Genomic DNA, 26,079 nt, shown 5'->3' on the forward strand with positions numbered 1-26,079 from the left:
ACATTTTCACCTCCCCTCACTGAGCCGTCAGTATCTTAAAGAAGACTTTAAAAACAATATGCCCTTAAATTGGTGATCACAGGAAGGTTAAAGGAGAAAATTAGCTGTGAAGCTGTAAAGAAAGAGATGGCATTTTAACAAAGCTAGATAGGTTGTATGCTTCTGTACGTTTGATACGAAAAGAGTAACCTGTGAAATTGGTTTTATTGTTAATACTTTGTTTTGAAATCAAGCATATAGTTAGGGCTGGATCAGGTGACGCTGAATCCAACCATGCACTGAATGTTTCATTTTCACTCGCTATGTTTTTATACACCTCTGCACATAATCATGAGTTATTATTCATCTCTGGCTCTCTTACATGGCACGTCTTTGTCTTGTCTTCCTCCCCTCATCTCTAACTGGTCACAACAGACGCCTGCACCACCATGAACCTGGTTCTGCTGGAGGTTTCTTCCTGTTAGAGGGAAGTTTTTCCGTCCTACTGTTCCCAAAGCATTGCTTAAAGGGGGTCATATGATTGTTGGGGGTTCTCTGTATTATTGAATAACATGATAAGCAGTTTATTCAAATGTAATGCTACTTGCTGTACCAAGGGGCATTATGTGATATAAGAAGCCAAGAAGTCTGCCTGAGGACAGTGTATTGTATCTGGGATAATGTTTCCATATGACAGACTATAGGTATCCTGAGACGTATGCTCAACGAGAATCAATAAAGAGAAGGAAATACGGTGGTGTGGACATGGCATCTGCAACCACAATGGTTTTCTATGTGCTTTAAGCAAGTTAAAAAAAATGCTCTAGGCTAAAAAAATAAATAAAAAAAAGGCAGCATAGATTCTTGTTTTGACCCTTTTGATCTTTATTAGCAGCAGCTTTCGATACGTAGGTTTTAACCTCCTCGTGATGTTACTCCGAATGAGTCAGCTAAATGCTTCTATTAAAACACAAAGCTTTCTGATGGCATGCAAAACACAAAAGATATCTTTAGACCTGTGTGGTGAGTGTATATCGATTTCATTTTCATCTCTCGACCAATCAGCAGTTCATTTCCATTGCTGGCACCATAGTTTGGAAAGCAATTAAGGATTTGAGTCTTGTTCAGGAAGGCTAGATGCACCTTCTGGGATTCAAATAACTTGTGCTCATAAGACAATTACCAAAACCCCTACACCATATTACACAATGTTATTACTGCTTCTGGAGAGTGCTGAGGGACACTGACCTGAGCGCGTTCAATAATGGTACATATACATTATACATACAGATATAAATCACTCAACCTGCTTGTCAGTCATGAGGAAATATTCTGATCTATTACTGAGAATGAACCCTATTTCACTAAGTAAGAGGCTTCGAGTGTGAAATGTGCAAACTAGAACACATGTAAAGGGCTCGGGGTCTCTGAGAGGGGCTCGTCTGATGAAATGGATTTGTGTAATTTCCCTGATTTTTCTAATGAAATAAGTGCAAAAGGTGACGGCCCCATTGATGACACCCCTCTGTGTGCATCTTGACCCCAATTATAGTACTGTGACTTGGACAGCAGATGGTACATAACACAGAGACACACATGCACACAGGAGGAGTGGCCATGGCAACAGACTCATAATGGTTGTCCTGGTGTGTAGTGGAATCACTTGGCCTAATTTGTTAAGTACCACCTCAATATATTTAATTTAATCAGTCTATTCTGAGCATAAAACAAGTGTTATCAAATGAATCCTTAGCTGCCCACACTGACAGCTCGTCAGACATGTTCTTTAGAAACAGGACAGTGCTTTAATGGGTTTCACTGATCAGCATTTTCACATTTTGTACACTGCTCTGCATCTTGCTTTTGATAAAAAACATGTGTGGTAAGTTTGCATCTAAGAAAAGCAAACTAAACTAATTAAGCCTAGACCAGCAGGTCATTTTAAAAACTCTTTTAAACTCCCACAGATGCTCTAATAATCTATAATTTACAGAGAAGAGTGCTTTTAAAAAGAAAAACATAATAATTTTAGTAGCTCATATTATATTAGGTCAACATACATACACGTCATCCCTGAGCCAAAAGTCCAGGCTTCAGACTGCCCCTAATGTTTCTGAGCTTCTAATAGTTTTTCTCCATTATCAGGTCTGCATGATGTCAGAGAGACACACACAGCTCTGGCTGTGAGCTCGAAAGCTCCGCCCACCAGCTGTCCACACCTACTATTTACAAAGAGCAGCCAATCAGAAGAAAGTTAAAGTAAGGATCCATTGAATGGTTGTACTAAATTCCAGTATAACATAAATAAGGATTATAATATACTCTAGCAAAGGAAAATTTAAAAAAAAAGTTTAAAATTAGCTTTAGAGGCTGCCTTTAAATTAAAATATAAAATAATACAATCTACAGAAGTGGGATGGATTATCCTGCTTATATTTTGAGGAAAAATTTCTTCCTGTAGAGCAGGTAGGCGATGAGCAGCCACAGTGCAGTCCCCCACAGGCTTTGAAAGAGCCACTCCCAGTGGCTCTGCTGGAAGCGCATTTCCCAGCTGAAAGGGAAGTAGAAGCCCAGGAGAGAGTGGCCAACATACACAAAGATGGAGTTCATCCCTGTGGAAGAGGGGTGGAAAAAAGACAAGTTATTGAACAGGATTTATACAATTTAAAGGATTTTTCCCTGCTTTCCATAATAGCTGAATGACTAAAGTTATGTGCAAAAAGTAAAGGCTTTATTGCAGGGATGCTTTCCAAAAAGCTTTCCAAATGAGCTAATCAGTTTAAACTCTTCTCTGGGAGTCTGGCCAATAATGCAAAAAAATTACTGGAAGAAAAGAGTGAGGACCACAAGTCCAAAACCTAGACTATAATCCCTACAAAGGCTTTCAGGACATTTGTTATATTAGGCTGAAAAATGTTTGTCTTTGCATAATCAGCTAATGAGTTGCCAAACACAATTGTCATTGTAGTCAATATTTTAAACTACGTTCCAGCGTTTGTGAGGTTTTTATTCCAACCAAAGCACATACACCTTTGTAAAGCAACCTGTCAGTACAAGAAGAAACATACCTGGGTATATGAATGGCTGTCCACCCCACCAGCCCTTGATGTCGACGACAAAGAACATGCCTCCCAGCAGCAGGAAAGACAAACAGCCCATACACATGATATAGGACAACGACCTGAAGAAACAGACCATCGACAACACTTTACTACAACAGCAACATTTTACTTGGCACATTTGGGCATCACTAAAATCTGAGCAGAATGGTGTGAAGAACAGTGTAAACACACTCAGTCCATCAATCCTCTGCTGCAGATAAATAACACCCAGAGTCTGTCCTACAAACAGTGAGGCAGTTTGCTGGACTTGTCTATAGCATCAGCATATGGACCCTTGGCATGTGCCTCATGGAGCTGTGCCAGCTAACCACGTCTCTGTCTGTTCCTAAGTGCAAGAATGCATGATGAAATATTATCGCATGTAAAATGGCTCCTTTCTAGAGCCTCCCTGCATTTATTTTTTATTTCTTTATCTCAGCTGAAGTCGAGCCAAAAACGACTCTTAGCTTGGAGTTAATTACTTTTAGACATCCCGGCAAGGACTTGTACCCAGGAGCTCAATAACCTGTGCATGATGAACTGCCTATAAAAGCCAGGTAGGTAATGGCAAGTGATGCCCCATGTGGAACATCATGAGGAATTTGCTTACACATCACAGATGAAATGGCGTTCTTCCTGCTACAACATTTGAATGATTCACATCACATATAAAGGGAAATGTGGGAGTGGAAACAAATGCACGAGTCATAAAGTAACCGATGTGTGAGGTGGTAACTGTGTCACATTTCATGCAAAATCATTACAAACATTTACCAAAGTGCTGTGCCTTGTTTTTCTAAAAAGGCTTCTAATAGTTTGGGAGCAGTTAAGACTGCGTTGTGGTTATACAGTTACATTTCCCAGAGTCTGAGCTCTTTCCATCACACAGAGCTGGTAAAACAGTGAGTGAGTGCTTCTGGGGGAGGATGAAGCATTCTTTATTTCGCTGGCCGTAAGGAAGCGTGATCATGTTGGGAGGATGTATAACGGCAACACCTCACACTCCCAACAGCCCGGGTGATTATTTACAGCCGTAGCTGTCGTTAGAGGTAAGTAAACGCGTGTTTTAGCAGCCTTGATTTGTGTCTGTTGGAAATCCCATCCTTTCTTTTTTTGTGAGGAAAAGTGGCTGGATTTAGAGGGTCAGGAAGCACTTACCAAAGGTTTTTATTGACAGGTATAAATCCTCCGTCTCGCGTGCACTTAGAAAGGATGGCTGCGGAGATTCCCTGAGGGTGGAAATGAAACAGATTTCAAATCGATGGAGGGCGATAAAGCAATCTGTATTGGGCTGCTAAAACGTGAGGCAACAGTATCAAGCAGAGTCCACCAGATAAACCGACAATCAGAGAGTTACGTGGACATGGTCCATTAACTTATACACACACACAAAACACTAGACAGGACTGCAAACACACCAAAACAATGAGCTGAAAAACATTAAAACGTGGGTTTGTCACTACAGTAAAACACCACCGAGAGGCATCTACAAAGTCCAACACACTGAGGCCCAACTGACTCCATGTTCATATTTACTCATGATCTGCTCAACTCTACATCAGTAAGCACTTTCATAGTCTTAACTATCCCCCACCCTCCCTGTATGATTTAGATACATGAAGAAAGATTTTGTGCTGCACAGAGAAACCCAGGACAGCAGATCAGGATCCAAACATGCTCGTTAGGTGGATATCCATCATGTGTATAGATGACAGAATCGATGGTGTGGAAATAGCCTAGCTGGGGCTGGATTGAGTCTCCAGGCTATCCAGGCAGCAGGATGTGGGATGGGGCTGGTATGTGGGGCAATCGCTCAATTTCAATCTCTCACTTCTGGAGCCTGATCGTTGGACTTTAATTAACAGGGGCTGCTGTTTATTATGAGGAAGACACATGGCTGCCTGTGAATATCAGCCTGCCACAGAGATCACAAAACAATAAACCATGGCCTGATGTTTACTGTATCCACACTTTCTGTTTTTCCTGTGCTTAACGCCGACCCAGTTGTCGGGTGTGTGCAGTAATAAGTTTTCTCCTCCTCTGAGGAAACCTGCTAATGTTAAGAGCACATGTCTGAAACAAAAGGCAGCTCGGCTCTGCTTCCTGCCTCCCCCTTTGAGCCGAAATCTTATTAGAAAAGTCAATATCAAGAGCAGGCCAATCGCTAAAACTAATTTTGCTTTCTGTGTTGGTAAGACATACAACCAAAAATAGACTTAACCACTGAGATTAAAAAAGTCAAATCAAATATACACGTGCAGAAACGGTGAAACAAATATATGCTGCGCTGATTCTTTATTCCCGTGTCTGTTCCTAAAATCAATAACGATGATCTGCTCTCACTGCCAGCCGATGCAATGTGAGAAAATCTATTCTATTGCATTTTTCTATCTCAGCTAACCAGGATTTAAGCTACTCTGTCGAGCCACATCTAAATACTGTAAGATCCAGAATATCGCACCTCCAACACTGTAATCTTGAGTAGCATCCGCAGCATCTATCAGCTGGTAAACAATGAGATACAGTGGAAAAAACATTAAAGCCTAATGTTTATTTATGACAGCATGAGCTACTTTGTCACTGTGCGCCGCTGGGAGAAGCTAAATGGATCTAATTTATGTCACCTCCCTCCAGCCACTCATCGCACAATGATAGTCAATAAGATTCAACACCTGGAGACATAATGGAGCTTTGTCCTTTAAGAAGTGAGGTTAATGACGTTAAATTCTCGCAACAGAATTTCAATTGATTCTCACATATACGAGCAGGACTCTGTCACTGAGTTTCTTCCTACTGTCCTTTTGGAAAATACTGTCTGGATGGAAAAACGCTGCTGTTACAGACCTTTAAAACTTCACTGAGATATTGTTTTGGACATATTAGACTACAAAAATAAACAGATTTGACTTGAAAAACCTTATGACATAGTAGTAAATAAAATAAACAATTTCTTTAACACCAGAACCTTCAACGCTGTTTCAACTCATGTGTCAAATAAGTAAATAAACGTCTTGCAGTCATACACGTAACACTCTGAAGGAACCTGATACCCAAAGCTGGACAGAAAAGGCACCCAAATATACTGGAACTACAGAACTTCAGACAAGTCTTTCCCTGCTTCTGTGTGTTTTTTCTTTCGCTGCACAGATTTTCCGTCCTGCGCAGCTTGATTTCAAAGGCCGTGCGATGCAGCCAGCTCTTCCAGCTCTATCATCGCTCCAGGTCACAGAGCTGCCGGTTCAGGATGTCTGCCTCCACAGCACGCAGGCTCCTCCTAACCCCGTTTCACAAATGAGCTATATCTCTGGAGCATCACGCTGCACGTACATAAAAACAGTGGCAAGCACAGTTCAGCGGAGACTAGCCTTCCTACGTGTCTGTCTGTCAGTCTTGCTAGAGCAGACTAGCAGCCTCCTGTCACAGGTTTAGAAATACAAAACAAGCCATCTCCTGTAACACTTGGCTTCTCCCTGGAGGACGCATTCCCCCTCTAAATGAAATGGAGGCCAGCCTGGCTCTTTTTGTGTTTTAAGACCACCCAGAATCTCAAACAAATATGACCTTAAAAGCTTTTCAGACAGGCATTACCTTTTTATCCTAGGTTTGAATGCACTTTAATAATTCCTTTCTTAAATCTGCCATGTTTGGTTTGCTTATTGAGACCTCGCTTGCAGCTTCCTAAACTGATCATACTCTTAAAGTAGATGCTTTTATGCTTGCAGCAGACTGTAAGTAATATGCATAACTCTTCCAATCCAAAACCACATGTAAAGCACAGAGAGGCAACGAGACGCAGCGTGTATTCCCCCGAGGGTCCGGATACCCATGTCTGCCCGGAAACACAGCCACACATGGATGTTGTTTAATTGTACTGAGATCACACACATGTCCTCTGCTAAGTCCTGCTAATGAATGACTTCAGCAAGCTACAGTATGACTAATACCCAAGAGGCTGGAAAACACGTTGCAGAATTTACCTGCAAGGTGAAGTGAAACACTGAGACCATAAAAGTGCTCGGCTCTGAGTGAATCACAGGAGCAGGACAGTTATTGGGTGTCTTGGTTTTAAATTAACAACTGACTTTATATTCATTTCCTACAGCAGCTCTGCTTAAAACCTCCACGTACCAGGATGAGGGTCCACACTAGGAATCGGCACAGGATGTGGATATTCATCTTTTTGTAGAAAATTATAATTTTCCCCGCCTGTGAAAGAAAGAGGCAGAAATAAGTACAGACCCCACAGCCTATTCACTCATCTCTTTAATGAGAAATACCACATAAACACCAACACCCGGTGTGTCCGCGTACTTGCCCTTGGGTAACCAAATAGGCCTGGGATGTGGCTGTCGAAGCCACGTCCCTGACATGGCGGTCACGTTTCTCCTATCCCATGGAGCCAGATGTGGGGTGTTAGTCATCCGCACCCTCTGATTAATTTGGTGATGATGAATATGTTTCAGCTGAGAACATTAGCATGGACCAACACAGAGGAAGCCAGCGGACACCTGGCGTGTCGTCTAAGACTCGCTGACTGAAGGGCTCAGAGCAAACCGCCCACGGGGAATTGAGCAATGTGGTCACTTTTTCATGTTACCTTCCCACAACCCAAATGGTTATAAGTGCCACTGTCACCATCTGAGACGCAGGTCTGAAGAACAAAAAGGGCCTTCCTACTTTCTAACAGCATTTTGTCATTAAAGTAGGGCAGCTGTGCATTTACAGTGAGACAGGAAAACATCTGTCACATAATCTTTACTGTAGTCACACTGTAGGTTTATATTAACATATTAACACTGAAGAGCATCACTGTCTGCACAATGAAGCCATTAAAACTTTCAGTCTAATCAAGTCAAACTGAGTATTTTAAAGTCACATCTTCAGAAGGTTCTGATCATTTCCTGTCTCTAAGATATTTTCAGCCTGCTTTTTGTTTTTGACAGGAAAGTTTTGTGTTCAGTTGAATTCAATTAAACTTTATTAAAATAGTGCCAAATCACAACAACAGTTGTCTAAAGTGCTTTATATTGTAAGGCAAAGACCATATAATAATACAGAAAAAACTCCAACCATCAGACAACCCCCTGTGAGCAAGCACTTGGTGACTGTGGGAAGGAAAAACTCCCGTTTGACAGGAAGAAATATCAGGCAGAACCACAATCAGGTAGATGGAGCCATAAACCACTAGTTGTGGGTTTATAAGACCTTTTTGAATAAGTGGGCTTATTATTATTATTGCAGTATTTTGTTGTGTACTTCTAATGTTTTATAAACCTGCAGAGACTCTAAAATATACAGTTTCTATTCAGGATCAAGTCCAGTGGAGGCAAATAAAACTTTAAGGTTTTTTTGCAATGCATTTTGAAAACACAAAACATACATATATTTTTTAGGCTCGAAATCAATTCATGGCAACTATTTTCTCAGTTAACAGTACAGTGGTGCAGTGGTTAGCATTGTCATCTCACAGCAAAGAGATTCTGGGTTTGAAGCCGCAAGCCAGCCGGAGTCTTTCTGTGTGGACTGTACAGATTCTCCCAGCGACTGCATTGGCTCTCTCCAGGTAATCGAGCTTTCTCAAGCAGCCCAAAGACACACGTTAGGTTAACTAGAGATTCTAACTTGGTGTAAATATGAATGCCAGCAGTTCACTGTCTCTACATATTAGCCCTGTGATACTGGGTTACGGGTTACAACCTGAACAGGATGCCAGTCTACCAGCTGGGCTGGACTCCAGCAACCACATGACCATGAGTGTTGTCCACATTAAAGAGGACTGGGACATTTAGCTTGTTAATTTTGCAGAAATGAGCTTCCTCCAAAGGGTGGCTGGCCTCTCCCTTAGAGATAGGGTGAGAAGTTCGGCCATCCGGGAGGGGCTCAGAGTAGAGCCGCTGCTGCTCCACATCGAAAGGAGCCAGCTGAGGTGGTTCGGGCATCTGACAAGGATGCCCCCTGGGCGCCTCCTGGGTGAGGTGTTCCAGGCATGTCCCACCGGGACGAGGCCCCGGGGCAGACCCAGGACACGCTGGAGAGATTATATCTCTCGGCTGGCCTGGGAACGCCTTGGTGTTCCCCCGGATAAGCTGGAGGAGGTGGCTGGGGAGAGGGAGGTCTGGGCCTCTTTGCTTAGGCTGCTGCCCCCGCGACCCGGCCTCGGATAAAGCGGATGAAGATGGATGGATGGATGGATTTTGCAGAGTTTAAAAGCTGATTTAAACAATTTAACCAAAGCTATGTATGGCATAGGTAATTTTACCTAAATGAATAGTGAACAAATACAGATTTGGCATAAAAAACACATGAGTGGATCTGTCCTGCACTGTATCAACAGTTCAGGCTAGTGGTGGTGCTGTTATCAGGTGTCGGAAATATTTTTGGCACACTCAGTACCCACTGAGCATTCTTCTTCACAGCCAACCTGAGTATTGTTGCCAATCAGTCCATCGCTTTGTGACCACAGTGTACATATCACCTGGTGGGTACACGCAGCATATTATAAAGCTCAAATCATCTCTTAGGTGGTCACTACAGTCATCAGGTCTCTATTCAATACAGAACCTTTGGGATGTGGTGGATTGGACAATTGTCAAGATCTGCCTATGCAGGTCACTAAAAATGCAGACACTTGGACTAAACTTGGCAGAAGCAAGCCATTTATTAAGGCTGCGCAAAAAAATACAAAGGCAGGACTAAGACTTTTTTTTTTTTGCCACTCATGCCACTCACTGCATCGTACAGGAGAAACTTAGATCTTACCTGCATCCCTAGAAATCCAATGACAATGGAGTTGATGGTACTCAGAACCCCCTCTGGGTCAAAGGGCTGTGTGGTGCGATACATTTCCTGGAAAAAGCAAAACAAAACCATGCAGTTTATAATTTCACCTACATTGGTTTATAGCAGAAGCATTGTATTGCAATATGTGATGAACATTCCTACTTTGCACGTGGGGTATCTGTACATGTTATCACCAAACATCCACCTATCGATGTATCCCGCTGCACCTCCCGTGCAGTTTGGGTAAAGCCCGTTATCGCCAATTCCACCGGCTCCTAAATACCCTCTGTTATCAAACAAGAACATAATTATTGTAGCTGTAGTTATTACAAAAAACAATGTTTAATGAAGTGTTTTGTGTTTATATGAAAACACAATACCCAGATGCAGCAGAGAACGCTCGGTGTTCTAATACCAAAGGTGATTTTAATATTCTTAAACCCTGTATAGCAGTTGTGTCTCAAGCCACCACACATTCACGTTCAAGGAAGAAAAAACCCAAAACTCAATCAGATGAAAAGACACAGAAGGACTGAGAGTAAAAAGTGCTACAGCTTGAACCCACAGTACTGTAAACGTGATGTCATGCAGGGTCACAGAGAAGGAAAAAACAAAACAAAAGACAAAAAGCAGAAGACACAGAGCGAGGAAGATGGATCCTCTGCCTCCGCTCCTCTTATTGCACATGACAGACTGAGATTGGCTAATTAGGCTCTCTGAAGCATCCACCACGGGCCCATAAATCACAACGGTTCATAACACCTGCAACACAAGGTGCACACTCACACTGTTGCAGCACAAACAGGCCCAACTGGAGATTATCTCAGCTTCGACACATAGGAAATTTATGCTTTTAGCTTAAGTGTACGATGCATTAGTGAGGAGATTTGACCTGAAATGCTATATGACAGTGGGAGTCATGTCCAGACTTACGTGGGGCAGTTGGGAACAGGCATGAGGAAAGTTAAGCACAGCCACAAAGTCTCCAGCAGGATGATGATCAGCCACTGCGGCCAGTAAAGGAGAATATCCTGGACCGGGTTCCACCCGTTATACTGCATCATACATAAAGCACATAATATTTTTGTTTTTAGGTCCAAAACTGTTTCGCATTTAGGTATTTTTTTAGCATTAAACTAAGTTTTGGGATAGATTGGTCCACTTGAATACACAACAAATTCATAATTACTAAACATTTTTAACTCTTCTTGGAGCTTTAGAGATGTCTGTCTGTTAATCTGGACGAATATCTGAGCTCCGCACGTAACGAATGGATGGAACTTGTTGAACTGTTCAACAAAGACTTCCACTGCACTGAACTCACAGGTCCATCGACTCTTTGACTTGTTATTCGTGTGCTTTTTCAGGTTAGACTCCTTTAATTTTTTCTCTTGTGTGTAATGACTGAAATAACTGAACTTGACAGAACTGCTCACCGCAGTCAGTGGGATTTCTTTCTGGCCCCAGAAAGTCTGCAGGAGAGACAGAACAAAGTAGGTGAAGCCCAGACGCTGCAGCACTCCTGGGATCCTCAGCCAGGACCAGGACACTAGAGCACAGTGAAGAACACACAGCATGAACGCTCACTGTGGCACCTTAATACTGACAGACAGTGATTTAAATAACATATGAACTTATAATTCACAAAAAGCACGCATATTAAGTCATTTCTGTAGACACAAGAAATCAAGAATTTTCCCAATTATCCCGACGCCACTATTACTACAACTACTTCTGATAGCAAGTTGATGTACGGCATAAAGGCTGGAGAGAGCTCATGTCAGCCTTCAGGATACGAACATGTCAAGAAAGAGGGTAGCTAATCAAACATTCATCAACAGTTATCTCTCGGTCTCACCAAATTGGGAAGGATAGGACTTGCTGCTGCTGGAGAGAGATTGATGGTAATCTACACATTAGCTAATTGAAAACCTCTTTGCCACGCAAAGTGCCGTAAAAACAATATGATCCCAATCATTGATCCGGACAAATCAAATAAGAGGCGGAAATCTTTTCTTTCGCAGGAAAAGGGGAAGCTCTTACTAATGACACTTTAGTTAAAGATATATGTTACACACCCCTGCAGAGATAATTGACTGTGTCTGTCGCCTGATAAAATTATCACGTCCTACAGGAATGTGCAAAAGTATTGAGCCATTGTTCATTCCTCTATACATATAAGGCAAAAATAGAGTTTGATGTGACAATTTTGACGAGATCGAAAGTCAATATATTTTTTCTACACAGCCTGAACTGTCTTAGGAAAGCTTTCTTCAGATAGTTTTCAGGAGTAGTTCTCCAGGTTTCTTGAAGGACAGTTAAAGCTTTTCTTTGGATGTTGGCTGCCTTTTGTTCTGTTCTCTGTAAAGATGATCCCACACCGCTTCAGTCTGGGCTCTATGGAGACCTATCCTTGACTAATTGTGTTTCACTGCGTTTTTCTATCCAGGTATCATTTTGCTGATTGTGCTGAGTTGTGTTTGTCATCATTTCCATGCTGAAAAAATGAAGCTGTTGTTAACCAGATATTTTCCAGATGATACTGCATTGTGGATCAAAATCTGATGGTACTTTCCTGCATTCGTAATGTTATCAATTTTGCTAAGATACCCAACAGCACTGGCTGAAATGCAGGCCCAAACCATGACTGAGCCTCCACCGTGTTTAACAGAAGGCTGCTAACAGTCACCGTCGCAGCGCTCTCCTCACACAAATGGGAAGAAATTATGTGTTTCTGTGACAAGTTACAGAACAAAGTAACAAAGATTAAAGATTCGGTTCTTTAATTGTTTGTTAAAGAGCGTAACAAACAAGCATCCCTGGAAATGGTTAGGCACAAGGACTAGACTGAAAATTAGTGAAAAAGCAGTCAATTGTATTGATGACAATACACTATCAGCCTTTAGTGGCTCAGTGGTAACATTAACATGACAGTCTGGCACCCTGGAAGAAAATATAAAGAAATCTAGGATGGTTCAAATCTTTTGCACAGTATTAGAATAAATAATTAAGAATCAAATAGCAGAAAAGAGCAAAATGGGAAAATTTCATGTTTAATAAGAATTATCATTTTAAGTTGAATCCATTTACACAAGAGTTTGAAAGTAAGCTGCAGCAGACTGTAACACAGTTTTTCTCCCACATTTATGCATTTTCTTTGTGTTTGTGTGTAACGGACACCTTTTTTGACGTTCAATACTATTTAACTGAAGCTGTCTGCTTCCAATCTATGAGCACTTTCAGTGATAGATAGACAATATTATAATATGTTGGTAGTCAGCAAAACTGAAAAAGCCACTAAAAAAGTAGGGCAGCCAGAACTTTTCAAAACGACTGGTTTTTTGTGTTCGAACGTCCTCTTAAGGCAACTCGGTGGCAGGGGTTTGAATGAATCAACTCTCACGCCTCACGCATCTCATCCAAATCATATTTTGTATAGTAAGTTTGTATTTATTTCGAGAATAAAGTAACTACATTTCAAGGTTTTTAATATGAATCTGCTTTGACCACTTTTTGGGACATCTAACCACGGTAGGGTTTTTGAAATTACTCCTATTTGATGTCAAAGGTTAATACCTCCTTTTCTCTCTTCTGACATTGAAAAGCATTTAACATATTGAGTTAATGTGACTCCATTCTCTTATTAGATCAAGCTCTGCGACTGAGCTGCAGAGGACGTCCTTGGAGACAGAGGGCAAAGCTGCAGTTTATGGTAAAAGTCAGTGTGCTGTTGTGACCAGCTCCAGCAGCAGAGTCTACAGCAGCTGCGTGGAGCTGACGGCTGTAACACTATCTGTTTGTAATTGTCCATTACCACAGCGGTTGTTTTTGCTCTATCTGCCTCTGTTAAACGTCCCCTGGTGCTGGATTTTGAGACTGCACACACAACAACAATATTTTTGTTAACCCAGTTAAGCAGACATCCACCCAGGAAAGTCCATTAGCACCACAGATAGCTAATGTGTGAAGGGCGCCCTTTGCATCCCAGGTGGATGGGGGATTTTCAGCATTATTCCTCTCCTTTAACCCTGACCCAGCCATGAAGTTTGGCTTTTATCTCAAATCAGGAGATCAACCCACTTAACATCTCTGTCGCAGACCAACAAACAAAGAAATTTACTTGACTGTAAAAAAAAAAAGTAGCTATCACATTTGAAAAGCTAAACTCATCATTTCAGTTTCACCTAAAAAAATGAATTCAGCAGCTACTGGTTGCAGTGACGAATGAAATATCTAGTTACGACATCTGTGTCAAAAGTATTTGATGTTGCTCAATTTACAGGAAATGCACTTTGCCTTCAAGCTTGCACATGAGCGGGTGTATTACCACACAGAAATCCTTGTCCCCACCTGTGCTAATAAACTTGCTTTGCTGTATGCGAACATATTACTACATGAGCTGGAGTCTGCGTAGTGTAACTGACCTGAAAAAGTACATATCGATCGATAGATCGATAGATACACACATATGAGGATTTAGTTTGACTGAGAATCAGAATACACAATGTGCACCTACGTGGTCCGTCTTTGGGAGAGTAGTTGAGAAAGCAGAAGCCGAGCAGCAAGAGGACGACTGTTCTCCAGGTGATTTTTCGTAGCAGCTGCAGGCGGCTAACTCCTCTCCTCTGCATGGAACTGAAAGCCAAAACCACTGAGGTCCCAATTACAAACACAAACCTGGAAGACATAACAGGATTATGCCATTCAAACCCACATATGAACTGTACAAACAAGAAAAGTAGTAAAAGACGTTAAATAGGTCAGGCCCCTTGTGCCAAACCTACCATGGCATGACAAGATCCGCCACAGTTAGACCTGCAACAATTTCAGAAGCATAAAATCAATTAATACCAACAGACCAACACACACTTGATCTCATCAGAGAGTTTACAGTTCTTGCCCTTCCATACACACAAAGACAATAAGATGAATTAAAAACAATGCTCCGTCCTTAAAGCGCTGCTTCTGTCATTAACTTTCCATTTTGAAGAGGCGTGATTAATAAATATTTACACTCCTGTGACAGCAGCAGTCCTGCAGCCAGGCGAAGATTAATCAATCCAGCTCTGAAATCAATGCACCTCTGTACATGTGGCAAAAAAAGCTATTACAAAGTTAAAATTGTGAACACCCATAAACAATTACAGGAATTTTCGAGAAAAAATTGAAACTGAAATTAAAACAAAAAAAAGAAAGTTTATAAGAATATTTACTTTTTCTTGTTTTAAATACTTTTTCAACCAAAATCTCTACTTCAACCAAGATGCCTTGCTTAAGAGTACCTCAATACTGGCTATCATAACATTGGAGTGTTACTCATTCCTTCCTCCTCCCTCATCTTCTTCCAGCTGTCATTTAAATCCTCCTCCTCTCCTCCCTGATCATTAACAAGAATAAACATCTATGGATCATGGTGTTGATTTTGCTTGTATGAGAAATGACACCCTGTGTTTTTCTTAACTACATTCATCATAATTAGTGACAACGCGTCAGAAAACTCTGCTAACACTATGGGGAGGATTTCGCCGCTGAAGATCAGGCGATTGCTGCATCATCGTTGTGTGCAGGGAGTAAGGTGCGGGCTGTAGGGTACAAGCAACTGATTTAGTTTTCCCTTATGTCAATTCACGTGCATCATGTACTTAACCGTTCCAAGGTGCGTGCTGAAAGAACCAGTAGCCTCCACCACCATAGTTCACAAACACCATCACAGTCAGGGAAAACCTATAAAGACAATACAAGTCGATATCCAGGAAAGAACAAATGAAGAAAATGTGTGAGTGAGGCTGAAAAACTGTCAATAAAAATATATTATTCAAGTGCAATCCTTGATTATAATTAAAAATTAACTTCTGAATTAAAGTTAAAGAGAACACAAGAGGGGCTTTTATTCAGTCTCCCTCCAAATACAAGGTAATGCAATCTAAGCATTATGAATCACTCAGGAAATGAACGCTTGTCCTCTGGATCTCCTCAAGCAGGAGTGCTGACTAAAGACTTTGCATCTAATATATGATACACTTTATACTTTAGCACTGGCCGAGTCTGCTGAAACACAGCGCACGTGATGGAGTGCTTCACTGAATCATACACTGGAGGGAAAAAGGTGTTTGCGTTGCATGTCAGAAACATGTCACAACACAAACTTGCACGGTAATGCAATGATCTGGGCCAGGCTGAATCTTTTCACCATCTGTAATACGTGAATTTATGTTTTCGTGCGTAATCAAAAAGAGTAATAAAATCATAAAGGGGGGGGGTCGTAACAACATTACGACAACCTTTAAGAAACAGCCTGCCTGATAAGGTGCACTGTATCTACCTCTGCCTCCTCTTGTTTTTCTGCCTAGATTCAATTAAGAGCTGCACTGAAGCCATTACTGCTCTTTTAGCCCCAACCTGCTGATACAAGATTTTAATCGGTCACTATCATCTCAAAAGGGCTATTAAAGCAGAGTAAACCCTGCTGCATGTGTCCATGTTCTCTTCCTCTCTCTCTCTCTCACACACACACACACACACGCACATGCACACACACACACGCACACAAGCTATCGTGTAAATTTTGATGAACGCATCCATTAGTTGTCATGGCAACAAAGACAAAGGTTAAATCGCCAGCCAGATGAGACCCTGTGAAAATTGCAGTAATATCCCAGATTATTGGCCATACTTATAATTAAAATTCCCCGCTGTCCGATTGGAAATGAGACCCCCATCACTTTACATATGCCACACATCTGTGACAATACAGGCTGCTAATTATGATGAGTGCTCAATTAACATAATGTACACTAAGGAACTCTTTGTTTTCTGTTGGATCAAAGTTAATAAGGTGCAGGTTGACACAGCAGGCATTTTCTTTTTTTTTTTTGGTTCCTAATCAAGTTTAGGTTGTTAATATGCCTTTGAAGCTCTGCAGTGAACATTTGCCACTTTAGTAATAGACTTAATTCCTTTCTGGGAATGAGCAGGAATGATTTATAGCTAACAGATTACAGAGAGACCTGTCTGTTGCAGCACTGACAGCCAGTTATGACTCACTGATAGACACTTATGGACGTCTTTGATTTGAATCATTGTACATGCATTACCAATTAGAGTATCAGCTTAGTACTTTCCCCCCATTGCTAATGGATAGCTGCAGTCTATCCCTGCACAGTGTTGAGTTACCCACTGTACTGGCCATATCAAGTACACGGACACCCAATCTAGTCATAATAAATTACAACTACAGTTGAAAAGCCAAGGTTCTATTTTTTTGTGGCCAAACATCAGAGCGTATCTGAAACCCAATATGTAGGAAAACTTGGATCTCAGTCAAAATAAGGCACAGAATGAGTCAGCCACCTGCTGTTAAATGCGGCTCACAGTTCTTGGTTTTGCTGTAATAGTTGTTCCGTCAGTTGTATGCTGCTGCTAACTACTGACAGTGCAATTTTCAACGGTGACGAAACTGGTGAAAGGCTTTTAGCAATGTGGCACAAGATTAAAATCCAAATCCTTTTAGAAAAATTAACGTGCGACCATACGCCACAGTTCTCTGTATATCATGTCAGGAGAGCCCGAGCAATGATCAGAAAAACCTTTCAGCTGGGAAGAAAAGCTGTTTGGCTTCAGAAATGTCTCAGCATTTATGGCAGATGACTGATGTGTCTGTTCTCTGTAGAAAGCTGTTACTTATCCGGGGGTAGGGATCATAAGTCATGGGTCTGAGGAGGCGCACACAGCGTTAATCTTTAGAGCTGAGTCACAGTTTGATTAAGTGTGACGCCAGGTAGGAGCGTTTCCGGTATTACCATTCAGGACGTACGCACCTGTAACCCCGGAGTGACATTTCAGCTAACGAGATTGAGGAGGACTGAGGCAGGAAGTGGAAATGAAGGGAAATAAAACTGAAATGTATCCTCCCCCTGAACTCATACAGATTCTGAAAATGCACTCAAGCGCTTGAGCTCCCAAACTAAATAACAGCATGTTGTATTTTCAGCCCGCCACATATGCTCGGTGATTTTCAGCTGGCTCCTCGTCCAAAAGGAAGCCACAGATGGAGAAGATGCCAATTGTCTGCTGGATGCTGCCTGTGTGCTGCTGGATTTCCTCTCGCTCTTCAGTTTGGCAGGAGATCTATTGCTGGGTGGATGTGTGCTGATATGTTGACTGTATTATTACATCAATTATTTGGCGAGGGGGAGGTCAAAGCCACACCAGCATCCTGTTTCCAGAGAGGCGTGCTTTGTGTCTAGCCCTAGGCCACAATTAAGGCGAGCAGGGAGCCCAGATTCAATCACATGCATCACTCCTGTCCAACAGAAACACACTGTTCCAAACCCAACACACACTGCTGTCAGAAACCATGCCCAAAGCTATACCGCCTGATAACAAAAGCTTGAAGGAGCATGTGGCCAGACTGTGACCCCTGTAATTATTCATTATGTCAGGCCTGTAGATCTTTATGATGCCTCAAACTTCTCTAAAAAGAATTAACATGTGAACGAGCTCCATGTGGTGATAGAGCGATAAACACGAATGACTGTTGAAGGTGAACATACCCTCGGAAAGTATCCAGGGAGAGCAGACGTGTTGGTTTAGCTTTAACAGCACCGTGTGCAGTTTCACTAGCATGTGATTCTTCCTGGAGAAAAAACAGCAGGGAGACAAAATAATGTCAACACTCACTGGGATAAAACACCAGTGTGGGTTACTTAAGGGGATTTGACAATTACCAGTGCTTTAAGCTCCATTCATTGTTGCACTTTTAGGGTTAAGGTCGCTTAAGCAGATATTTAAACCCCAAATCAAACTTACATATTTTTCATATCTAGATAGTTTTCTAATCAGCAAAAAAAAATCAATAAAGGAAGAAGAAGAAACACTTTTGACATCTAACAAATCATAAAGTTTGATAACACAAATGTTCCAAAAACATGAAGCACAACACTCTGAGTTATTCTTAAGCAGCTTAATGCTCTGCTTTATTAACTAGGTGCTGCTGTCTGTCTTTGCTTGCTGGCCAGTTAATGTAAAGTGGGCTCATTTCTTTAGATTTTACTTGGGAAATGGGAAAACGGGGGCAGAGTTTTGTTGACCTGTGATAAAATACATGGAAATACAATACATGAGGGATAAACTGCACTATTCCTAACAAGCTTTAAAGTCAGTATTTGGTACGGTCACCATCATGCTGAAAATTCATTTTCTACATTGATACTTGCATCAGTTTTTACAAGATCCTCAACATCACCGACTGAAATGCAACCTCAAAACATGACACAACCTCCACCTTGTTTTACAGATGGTTATAGATAATCATCTCTGCTGAACTCCTCCAAATATATAAAAAATAAATAAAAACCATGGATTCATCTTTCCATAAGACTTGATGTCCTACCGCAGTATTTTCTCCTTGTTTCACTTTCTTAAGAATTTTCTTAAGAACATGACAGTTTATGTATGTAGCCTTTCAGGCCTGTGACTTCTTCTTTTTTCCAGTTTCTTTACATTTTTAGGGACATCCTGCAGACCGTGCCAAGATGTGCCATGTTTCCAGCTAAAAGCTGTTTGGGAATTTACCTCGTCAGTGTAAAAATTCTATTTTATGTCATGTGTTTTTGTGACAGGTTGAAAAAACCTGGATAACTTTTGCTCAAGAGCACTTTTAAAACATTGCAAAAACGTCTGGCTCCTTGGAAGCAAAATATAAAGAACTAAGTGGAGACTTTTGCACACTGTACATAAAATGGCAACACATTTGGCTTTTTATTTGTAGGTAGCAACAGGTAGCAAACTTGTTTAAAAATACTGATAAAGTCAAAGGTTCACTGCTTCCTCATTCACAACTCCTCAAAATTCTCTCCGCCCCGCGTCTTCCCCCCCCTCTCACTGTGTGAAAGGCAACATTTCGATGACTCTGGCCTGTTGCCCTCTCAGTTGGATTAGCCTGGCGTGCTGGCCTCCATGCAGCATTTTAAAGAGCCAGAGCAGGAAGACACCCGCGCTAATATGTCGTGATGGATTTGCGTGCCATCCAGACAACATATGGAAGCCAGAGACATTTTGCTTGAAAGAATGAGAGGAGCTATTCATGTTCACTGAAAATACATGGCAGCTCTTGCCATGAAGCCCGATGATTGGACGGATACAACACTGTATCGTTTTCTATGTAAGTCTGCTGTGTAACTGGCTCTGCTAACATTTATATCAATCACTCCATTAGTGTCTCCCAAACGGCTTGATGACTGGAGCCTCAGAGCAATTTTAGAATGCATCTCGGGCTGCATAGCCGGCCAATGATAATGGCGCAGTTTAACTGCTGGATCAAACAATATTTGATTACCAGAAAAAGGTTTCTACATGAAAGAGATTGTGTAGTTACTTTATATTTTGTATTTCAAGAACAGTAGCAAAGATTTACTGTATATTTAAAAAATAATTTGCTTTTTAATTTAAACTCATAATGGACATACTTTGAGCTGTTTATGACTTATTTAATCAAAATATAATCTCATCTGACATAAAAAAAAATCTAATGTAATATATTTATTAGAAGCAGCATTTAACTTACATTCTCTTCTGAATGCTGTGGGCCTTGGCAGCAAATAGTCTTTATAAATTTTGATGTACAACGCCTCCTGGAAAAAGAAAAACTTTAGGCTGCCCGGTTCTGATGGAAAAGCAATCAGTGCAGGATTCTTGCAGATGATGTAAAAAACACACATGTACCTGCAGATGTAGGGTATCACAACGAATAACAGAGCGATTACAGCCAGCAGGAGTGCTGCCACCAAAATAGCTGGAAAAATAAGTAAAAGGAAATCATTCTGTACCATTCTCTGTCCATGTCAGAAACTTTATACACTACATCTCTATCAGACCAGGATCTGAGTGGGGATAAAGGGGATGACTGCCAGTCCAAACTGTCTGCTATACTAGCCTGTGGGCTCCCCTGTGGCTGTCTTTCAGTCAACCAATGTCAAAGGGGATCCCTCAAGTGACAAACAAGAACCTAATGAAAAAGTCTTGGTTGAGCCGCCGAGGAGTAATCACTGCGGGTAATCTAACCCTGCAGGCATGTGAAAATGAAAATGTAAGGCTGTGCTGGAACAAGGATGAGAAAACAATGACTTTGCCAGACTGCCGGAGGGCAGCACAGATAGGAGCAGGGTCAACTTGAGGTTTACAGTGCAAGAGGGCACAAACACTGTAGCGAAGATGGATTTTGTTTGCCCCCCCCAAAAAAAGGAATAGAGCTCTGAAAGCCACCGATTTGCAAACAAAGGGAGATATTTTACACCTGTAGTACTGATTATAAAACTACCTAGGCTTTATGAAATCTCCACATGGTCTTCTTTCGTCAAAGCACAGGAGAGCAGAGTACACGCAGTGGAAGAACAAACAAAAAGATGCCATTTTAAGCCGAGCTGAATCCACACAAGGACATCCACTCTGAACAAAGAGCGGTCACTTAATCTCCTCGGAAAAGTCATGGCATCTCTGGTGTCCATTCATAAAAACACCACAAAGCTCTCAGCGCATGAACCACATTAGAGCTCAGCCACAGACATGCTCGCTCCATCAGTAACCGTTGGTATAAATAGAAAATGAATGGTAGACACTGAAACAACTGAATTAATTTGAGTTCATTGATGTATAAAAGTCGAACAAAGACTTAATAGGAGTCGATCCTGTAGATTTCCTTGTAAGAATTAAGGGCTCTGCAGGTGACTTGTGGTCTGTGGTGTGATACAGAATACACTACTAACACGATTAAAGGGTGCATTTGATAGCAGCTTCACAGAAACATATGCTTAAAGAAATGATCTCATGCTGCTCTGTGGCCAATCAATCTCAGACACTGAAGTAAACTTTTAAAATTCCCTAGCAGAGCACCTCATACCTTTCTTGAGCTGCTGACCAGACCGTTACTTAAGGTGAACAATTCCTATGGGGAGTTTGTATAATCACCGGTCTGTGGAGCTAATGGAAGATCATCATACTGTGAGAGGTGCAGTCACACTGACCATAACAGATAATGGCTACTTGGCCTTAAAAGTCTGATCTACAACATAATCTGCAATATTGTTAAGTAGTGTGTGCATTATGGAGAGAGGCGCTTTCAAAATCCCATTACGCCCTAATCCTTCCACACTCCCTAATGTATTACCCACAATGCTCTACGAGCCAGAAGCAGGCCTTCAAAACAAGCAGAAAAGCTTTTCTTTTATCCCTTTTCAAGAAAGCGAGTCTGATCTGATCAATACACATCATGTCCCAAGAGATGGATGAGAACTGCTGCTCAGTGGATGTGGACAAAAGCAGTGATTCTCCTCTTTGCTGACTCAATTAATGGGATCAAAGGCTTGGCTGGAGTTTGCAGACAGGTACCTTTGCTGTCACTGCGCCCTCACAGCTGAATCCCAGCAGTGTCGGTCAGGGATTCAAAACATGGAAATTTGTCCTCATGTATTTTTCAGTAGTGCTGCGTACTTACGCAGATAAGCATTATTTGGTCTTCTATCCACAATGTGAGTGCAGCTGCGATTATTTGCATCTAGGGTGTAAATCCAAATAGAGTAGTGACCACCTTCCTCATACGTTTGACTCCATCTGCATGGAAAAACAGTGAAATAGTCACAAAGTCTTAAAAGCTCCTATTTGATGCCCGGTTAAACTGTTTTCTTTAAAAGCACATTGCTGCTCTCCTGCTGCAGTAGCACAACTATAAAGCTCAGGAGCACCACCTAGTGTCTGAAGGCTTAAAGTGCATGCCCCTGTCTTCTCACCGTCTCCAGTTTCAGGCCCCAAAAAAAACATCCCTGTGCAAGACTCGCTCATATTGATCCACTGTTGGGATGACATACTAGCTATCACTTGGAGTGTTTTTTTCAAACTGGGAAAAGTAAATCAATAGCAACACAGGCTGGTTAGAGACCTCAGCATTGATTTAAGAAGACCCAGCCCTTTGAAAGGACATAAAAAGCACAAAGGCTTTTCATGGTGCACCATCGCTTAGAGGTGGCCCCAAAATAGAAAGCTTTGCCCTCCTGTGTGGGATGTTCTGGGTGTTTATACATATTAGATCTGTCCTAACTGTTTAACATCCCAGCTGATTCTTCCCCAGGACATGTGGCTTTCAAGCTTTAATGAGCCCTTTTCATCAATATTGGAATGTCAGGTCTTATTAACCCCAAAACAGCCTGTGATCAATACACTGTGAGGTGGTTTAAGGGAGGGCATAACTCAGGTCCAGAAAATGGGTCAGGGTTACTCCTCCAACCCTGTAAATAATTTCACAGGCTGCTGATGCAATCATGTCACCACACTATATTATATCTTAAAACAAGAGCAATGCACTTTCACAGGCAAACAAGCAAACGAGAGACAACTTGCATCTAATTTGTTTTAAGTACCATCTTGAACAAATGTTTAACTTGTTACCTGCAAAAGGTTGCATTCCTGGTTTGTGATTCCACTTGTACTGTCAGAGTAAATTTGGTGCTGATTATTGCAGAAGCATTATTGTTGTTGGGTTTCACTGTGACCAAATGTTGGTACAAACACTGAAAAGCAAAACAAATAAATAATAATTAAATGGGCCTAGCATTAACTTAATAAAAATGAATAATTGTTTGTAAGTAAAAGACTAATTTGATTTAATGATTTAAAGGAATGTGCAAAAAGGGAAAAAATAGTACAATTCAGACAAGCTAGAAAGTCAATATTTAATCTTCCTTTAATCTTCAACACAGTCTGAACTTCTAGCTTCCTTGTAATTTCTTTAAGTAGTCTGTTGGAAGAGTTCTTGAGGCTTCCTGAAGGAAATTGAAAGCTCTTCTTTGGATGTTGGCTGCCTTTTGGTCTTTTCTCTGTCAAGATGATCCCACACTGCTTCAATAACGTTGAGGTCCGAGCTCTGAGGAGGCCAATCCATGACTGCTAGTTTTGCACCGTGTGGTTTTTCTATCCAGGTACGCTTTTACAGCGCTGACACTGTGTTGGGGATCATTGTCGTGCTGGAAAATGAAACTGTTGCCCATGCGATGCTTTCCACATGGTGCTGCATTGCGGATCAAAATTTGATGATTCTTTTTTGTGGTCATAATTCCATAAATTTTGACAAGACAACACTATCGACTGAAACGCAGGCTCAACTAGGATTTGGACAAAATTTGGATTCATCACTCAGTAAGACCTGTTTTTGTGTAATTTGGCATTCCTCAGCCTTTCCTCTGTTTCTTTTCTTGGATAATTTTTTCTAGACAGCCAGCCTTCCATTAAAACAATTTCTCATAAAACTCCTTCTTCTTCCTTTTCTGTCCCCCACTTGTCCAGTTTCCTTACACTTTTTAAGAACATGGAGCAATATGCCACGTTTCCAGCTAATAGCTCTGGGAATCACCTTGTTGATTTTTATGAGAGGATGCTATTAACAAAGTGCCTAAAGATTAAATTTAAAATTGATTCTTTGTCTGTCTTTGCCTGTGTAGACACAACACTGGTCCATCCCTTGAGTTAAGTGCCTTTTATATGCATGCATGATTCATAGGTCAGTGTTAAGTGGTTCAACAAACAAAACACATTCCTCTGGAATTGGTCAGGACTGAAAAAGAGTGAAAAAGCAGCCAATGTCCAAAGAAAACTTCAGAAGGCCTGGAGAAATATTGCTCAAGAACACTTTAAAACATTGCAAGAAAAGTCTGGCTTCCTGGAAGCAAAATATAAAGAAATGACAGGTGGCTCAAAAACAGTTGCACAGTAAAATATAATTAAAGGTTGGATGGTAATATAATGTGCAGAGCAGTGAATTTACAAGCCAAGACGGCCTACGTATAAACAATAGGTCTCCTCATTGACAAACTAAGTTGGGAAACACCCAGTGATAATTCCTTTCCAAGACTGTATGGAGTGAGTAATAGTGTTACGGTTTTGCAATCATAGAAAGCTTATTCAATATGAAATTACAGCATGGTTTAGTAATCTAACAATGCACTAAAAAAGCATGGCTGCAAATGAATTTTCAGAAATGAAAAAATACAAGTCCATACAGAGCCTGCCTAAGCAGGTACTTTACTTGTAACATCCTCTCGTCTCAGGATTCAAACATTTGACATGAGGAAGCATACTCAAGGTTCAAAGTTCAAAAGGTATCATATGTTCCAGCCTCCATTATGCTGCTGAACAGCAGTGTTAAATTATTCAAGGAACAGCACATACTTGGACTTTAAGCACTAAATTTTTCTTACTTTATGCTTGTCTTGTTTTTTCATACAGGTTTATCTGGTTTTACGTATATTCATATGTCTCGTGATGTTTTTATGATGTTCCCTTTACGTTTCCTGATGTCTTTAATAATTCATGGTTGCTTTTTCCAGCAGTAACTGTAGCGCTGTACCCACAGCACATTCCTCTCAGAGACAATCAAGCTCATTTTATAACAAAGGAGAGAAAATCACACATTTCCCTTATGTGAAATTTGACAACAACTTCACAGTGAATTACAATGTTTAACTTTACTGCATCTGTATGTTTGCTAAGATCAGTTTGCGTGACTATAAACTTTTTGAGGAACTGAAAGCGATTTTCCTGCTGATGCTGTGTCTTAATAAAACCACAGTGACGGTGGATATTCTTTACCTTGTAGCAGTAATCTGATGTGTAGGAAGCATGCACTTCTTCAGTCAGCTGGTTATGAAATATGAGCAAAGCCTGATCCATTTTCAGATGAGAGCCTGCATAGATTTAACACAGGCCTGATTTATTAGCTGAGAGTTCTCTTGGACATTATAAAGACAAGATGACAGAACATGGCATCTAATCACTATCACCACTGTGAGCGTGACACTGACTAAATTCCCATACTGACATGTCCATTTGTTGTAATTCAATTCAAACCAGAATTAAGGAGACCGAACAGTGACTTTCACAAGAAGATCAAAAGAGTATAGACAGTACAGTTTTTGCTGCTACTACCAGGACATTTGTGCACAGATGCCTTCACCAGAGCGATCCCCACCCTCCTCACCATTTTCGATGTGTCCTCCGATGCCGCTGGTAAAGAGGATTAACAAAGTTAGACTTGCATGTAGCAGCGTCCTGGACTCCATGTTTCTAGCCGTAACCAGCCTTGTCTACTGCTCATCTTTATAACTCTCACAATATAACCTGTGGTCAAAGGGCAGTATGCATACGTAATTGTTGGTTCCCTTTTCATGTGCTGTTT

At 41.2% G+C, this 26,079-nt stretch overlaps 1 protein-coding gene across 1 annotated transcript; it reads right to left on the bottom strand.

The window, feature by feature from the left end:
- Nucleotides 1-920: 920 nt before the first annotated feature.
- On the bottom strand, nucleotides 921-26,007 carry LOC146655973 (heparan-alpha-glucosaminide N-acetyltransferase). Its single transcript, XM_085428742.1, has 18 exons — nucleotides 25,882-26,007; nucleotides 25,494-25,588; nucleotides 23,298-23,419; nucleotides 22,351-22,466; nucleotides 20,583-20,652; nucleotides 20,425-20,491; nucleotides 18,413-18,495; nucleotides 15,508-15,584; nucleotides 14,645-14,675; nucleotides 14,377-14,537; nucleotides 11,297-11,409; nucleotides 10,794-10,915; nucleotides 10,023-10,146; nucleotides 9,840-9,926; nucleotides 7,209-7,286; nucleotides 4,239-4,309; nucleotides 3,048-3,160; nucleotides 921-2,591 (listed from the first exon to the last, which is right to left on the bottom strand). Exons 1-18 carry the CDS (start codon nucleotides 25,961-25,963, stop codon nucleotides 2,410-2,412), a joined length of 1,794 nt encoding a protein of 597 aa, XP_085284868.1. The 5' UTR covers nucleotides 25,964-26,007; the 3' UTR covers nucleotides 921-2,409.
- Between the last annotated feature and the right edge of the window lie 72 nt (nucleotides 26,008-26,079).

This window comes from Rhamphochromis longiceps, linkage group LG13 (assembly GCF_057381845.1).
Source record: "Rhamphochromis longiceps isolate RC_006_pf linkage group LG13, R_longiceps_female_GT1.1, whole genome shotgun sequence".
Lineage (NCBI taxonomy): Eukaryota > Metazoa > Chordata > Actinopteri > Cichliformes > Cichlidae > Rhamphochromis > Rhamphochromis longiceps.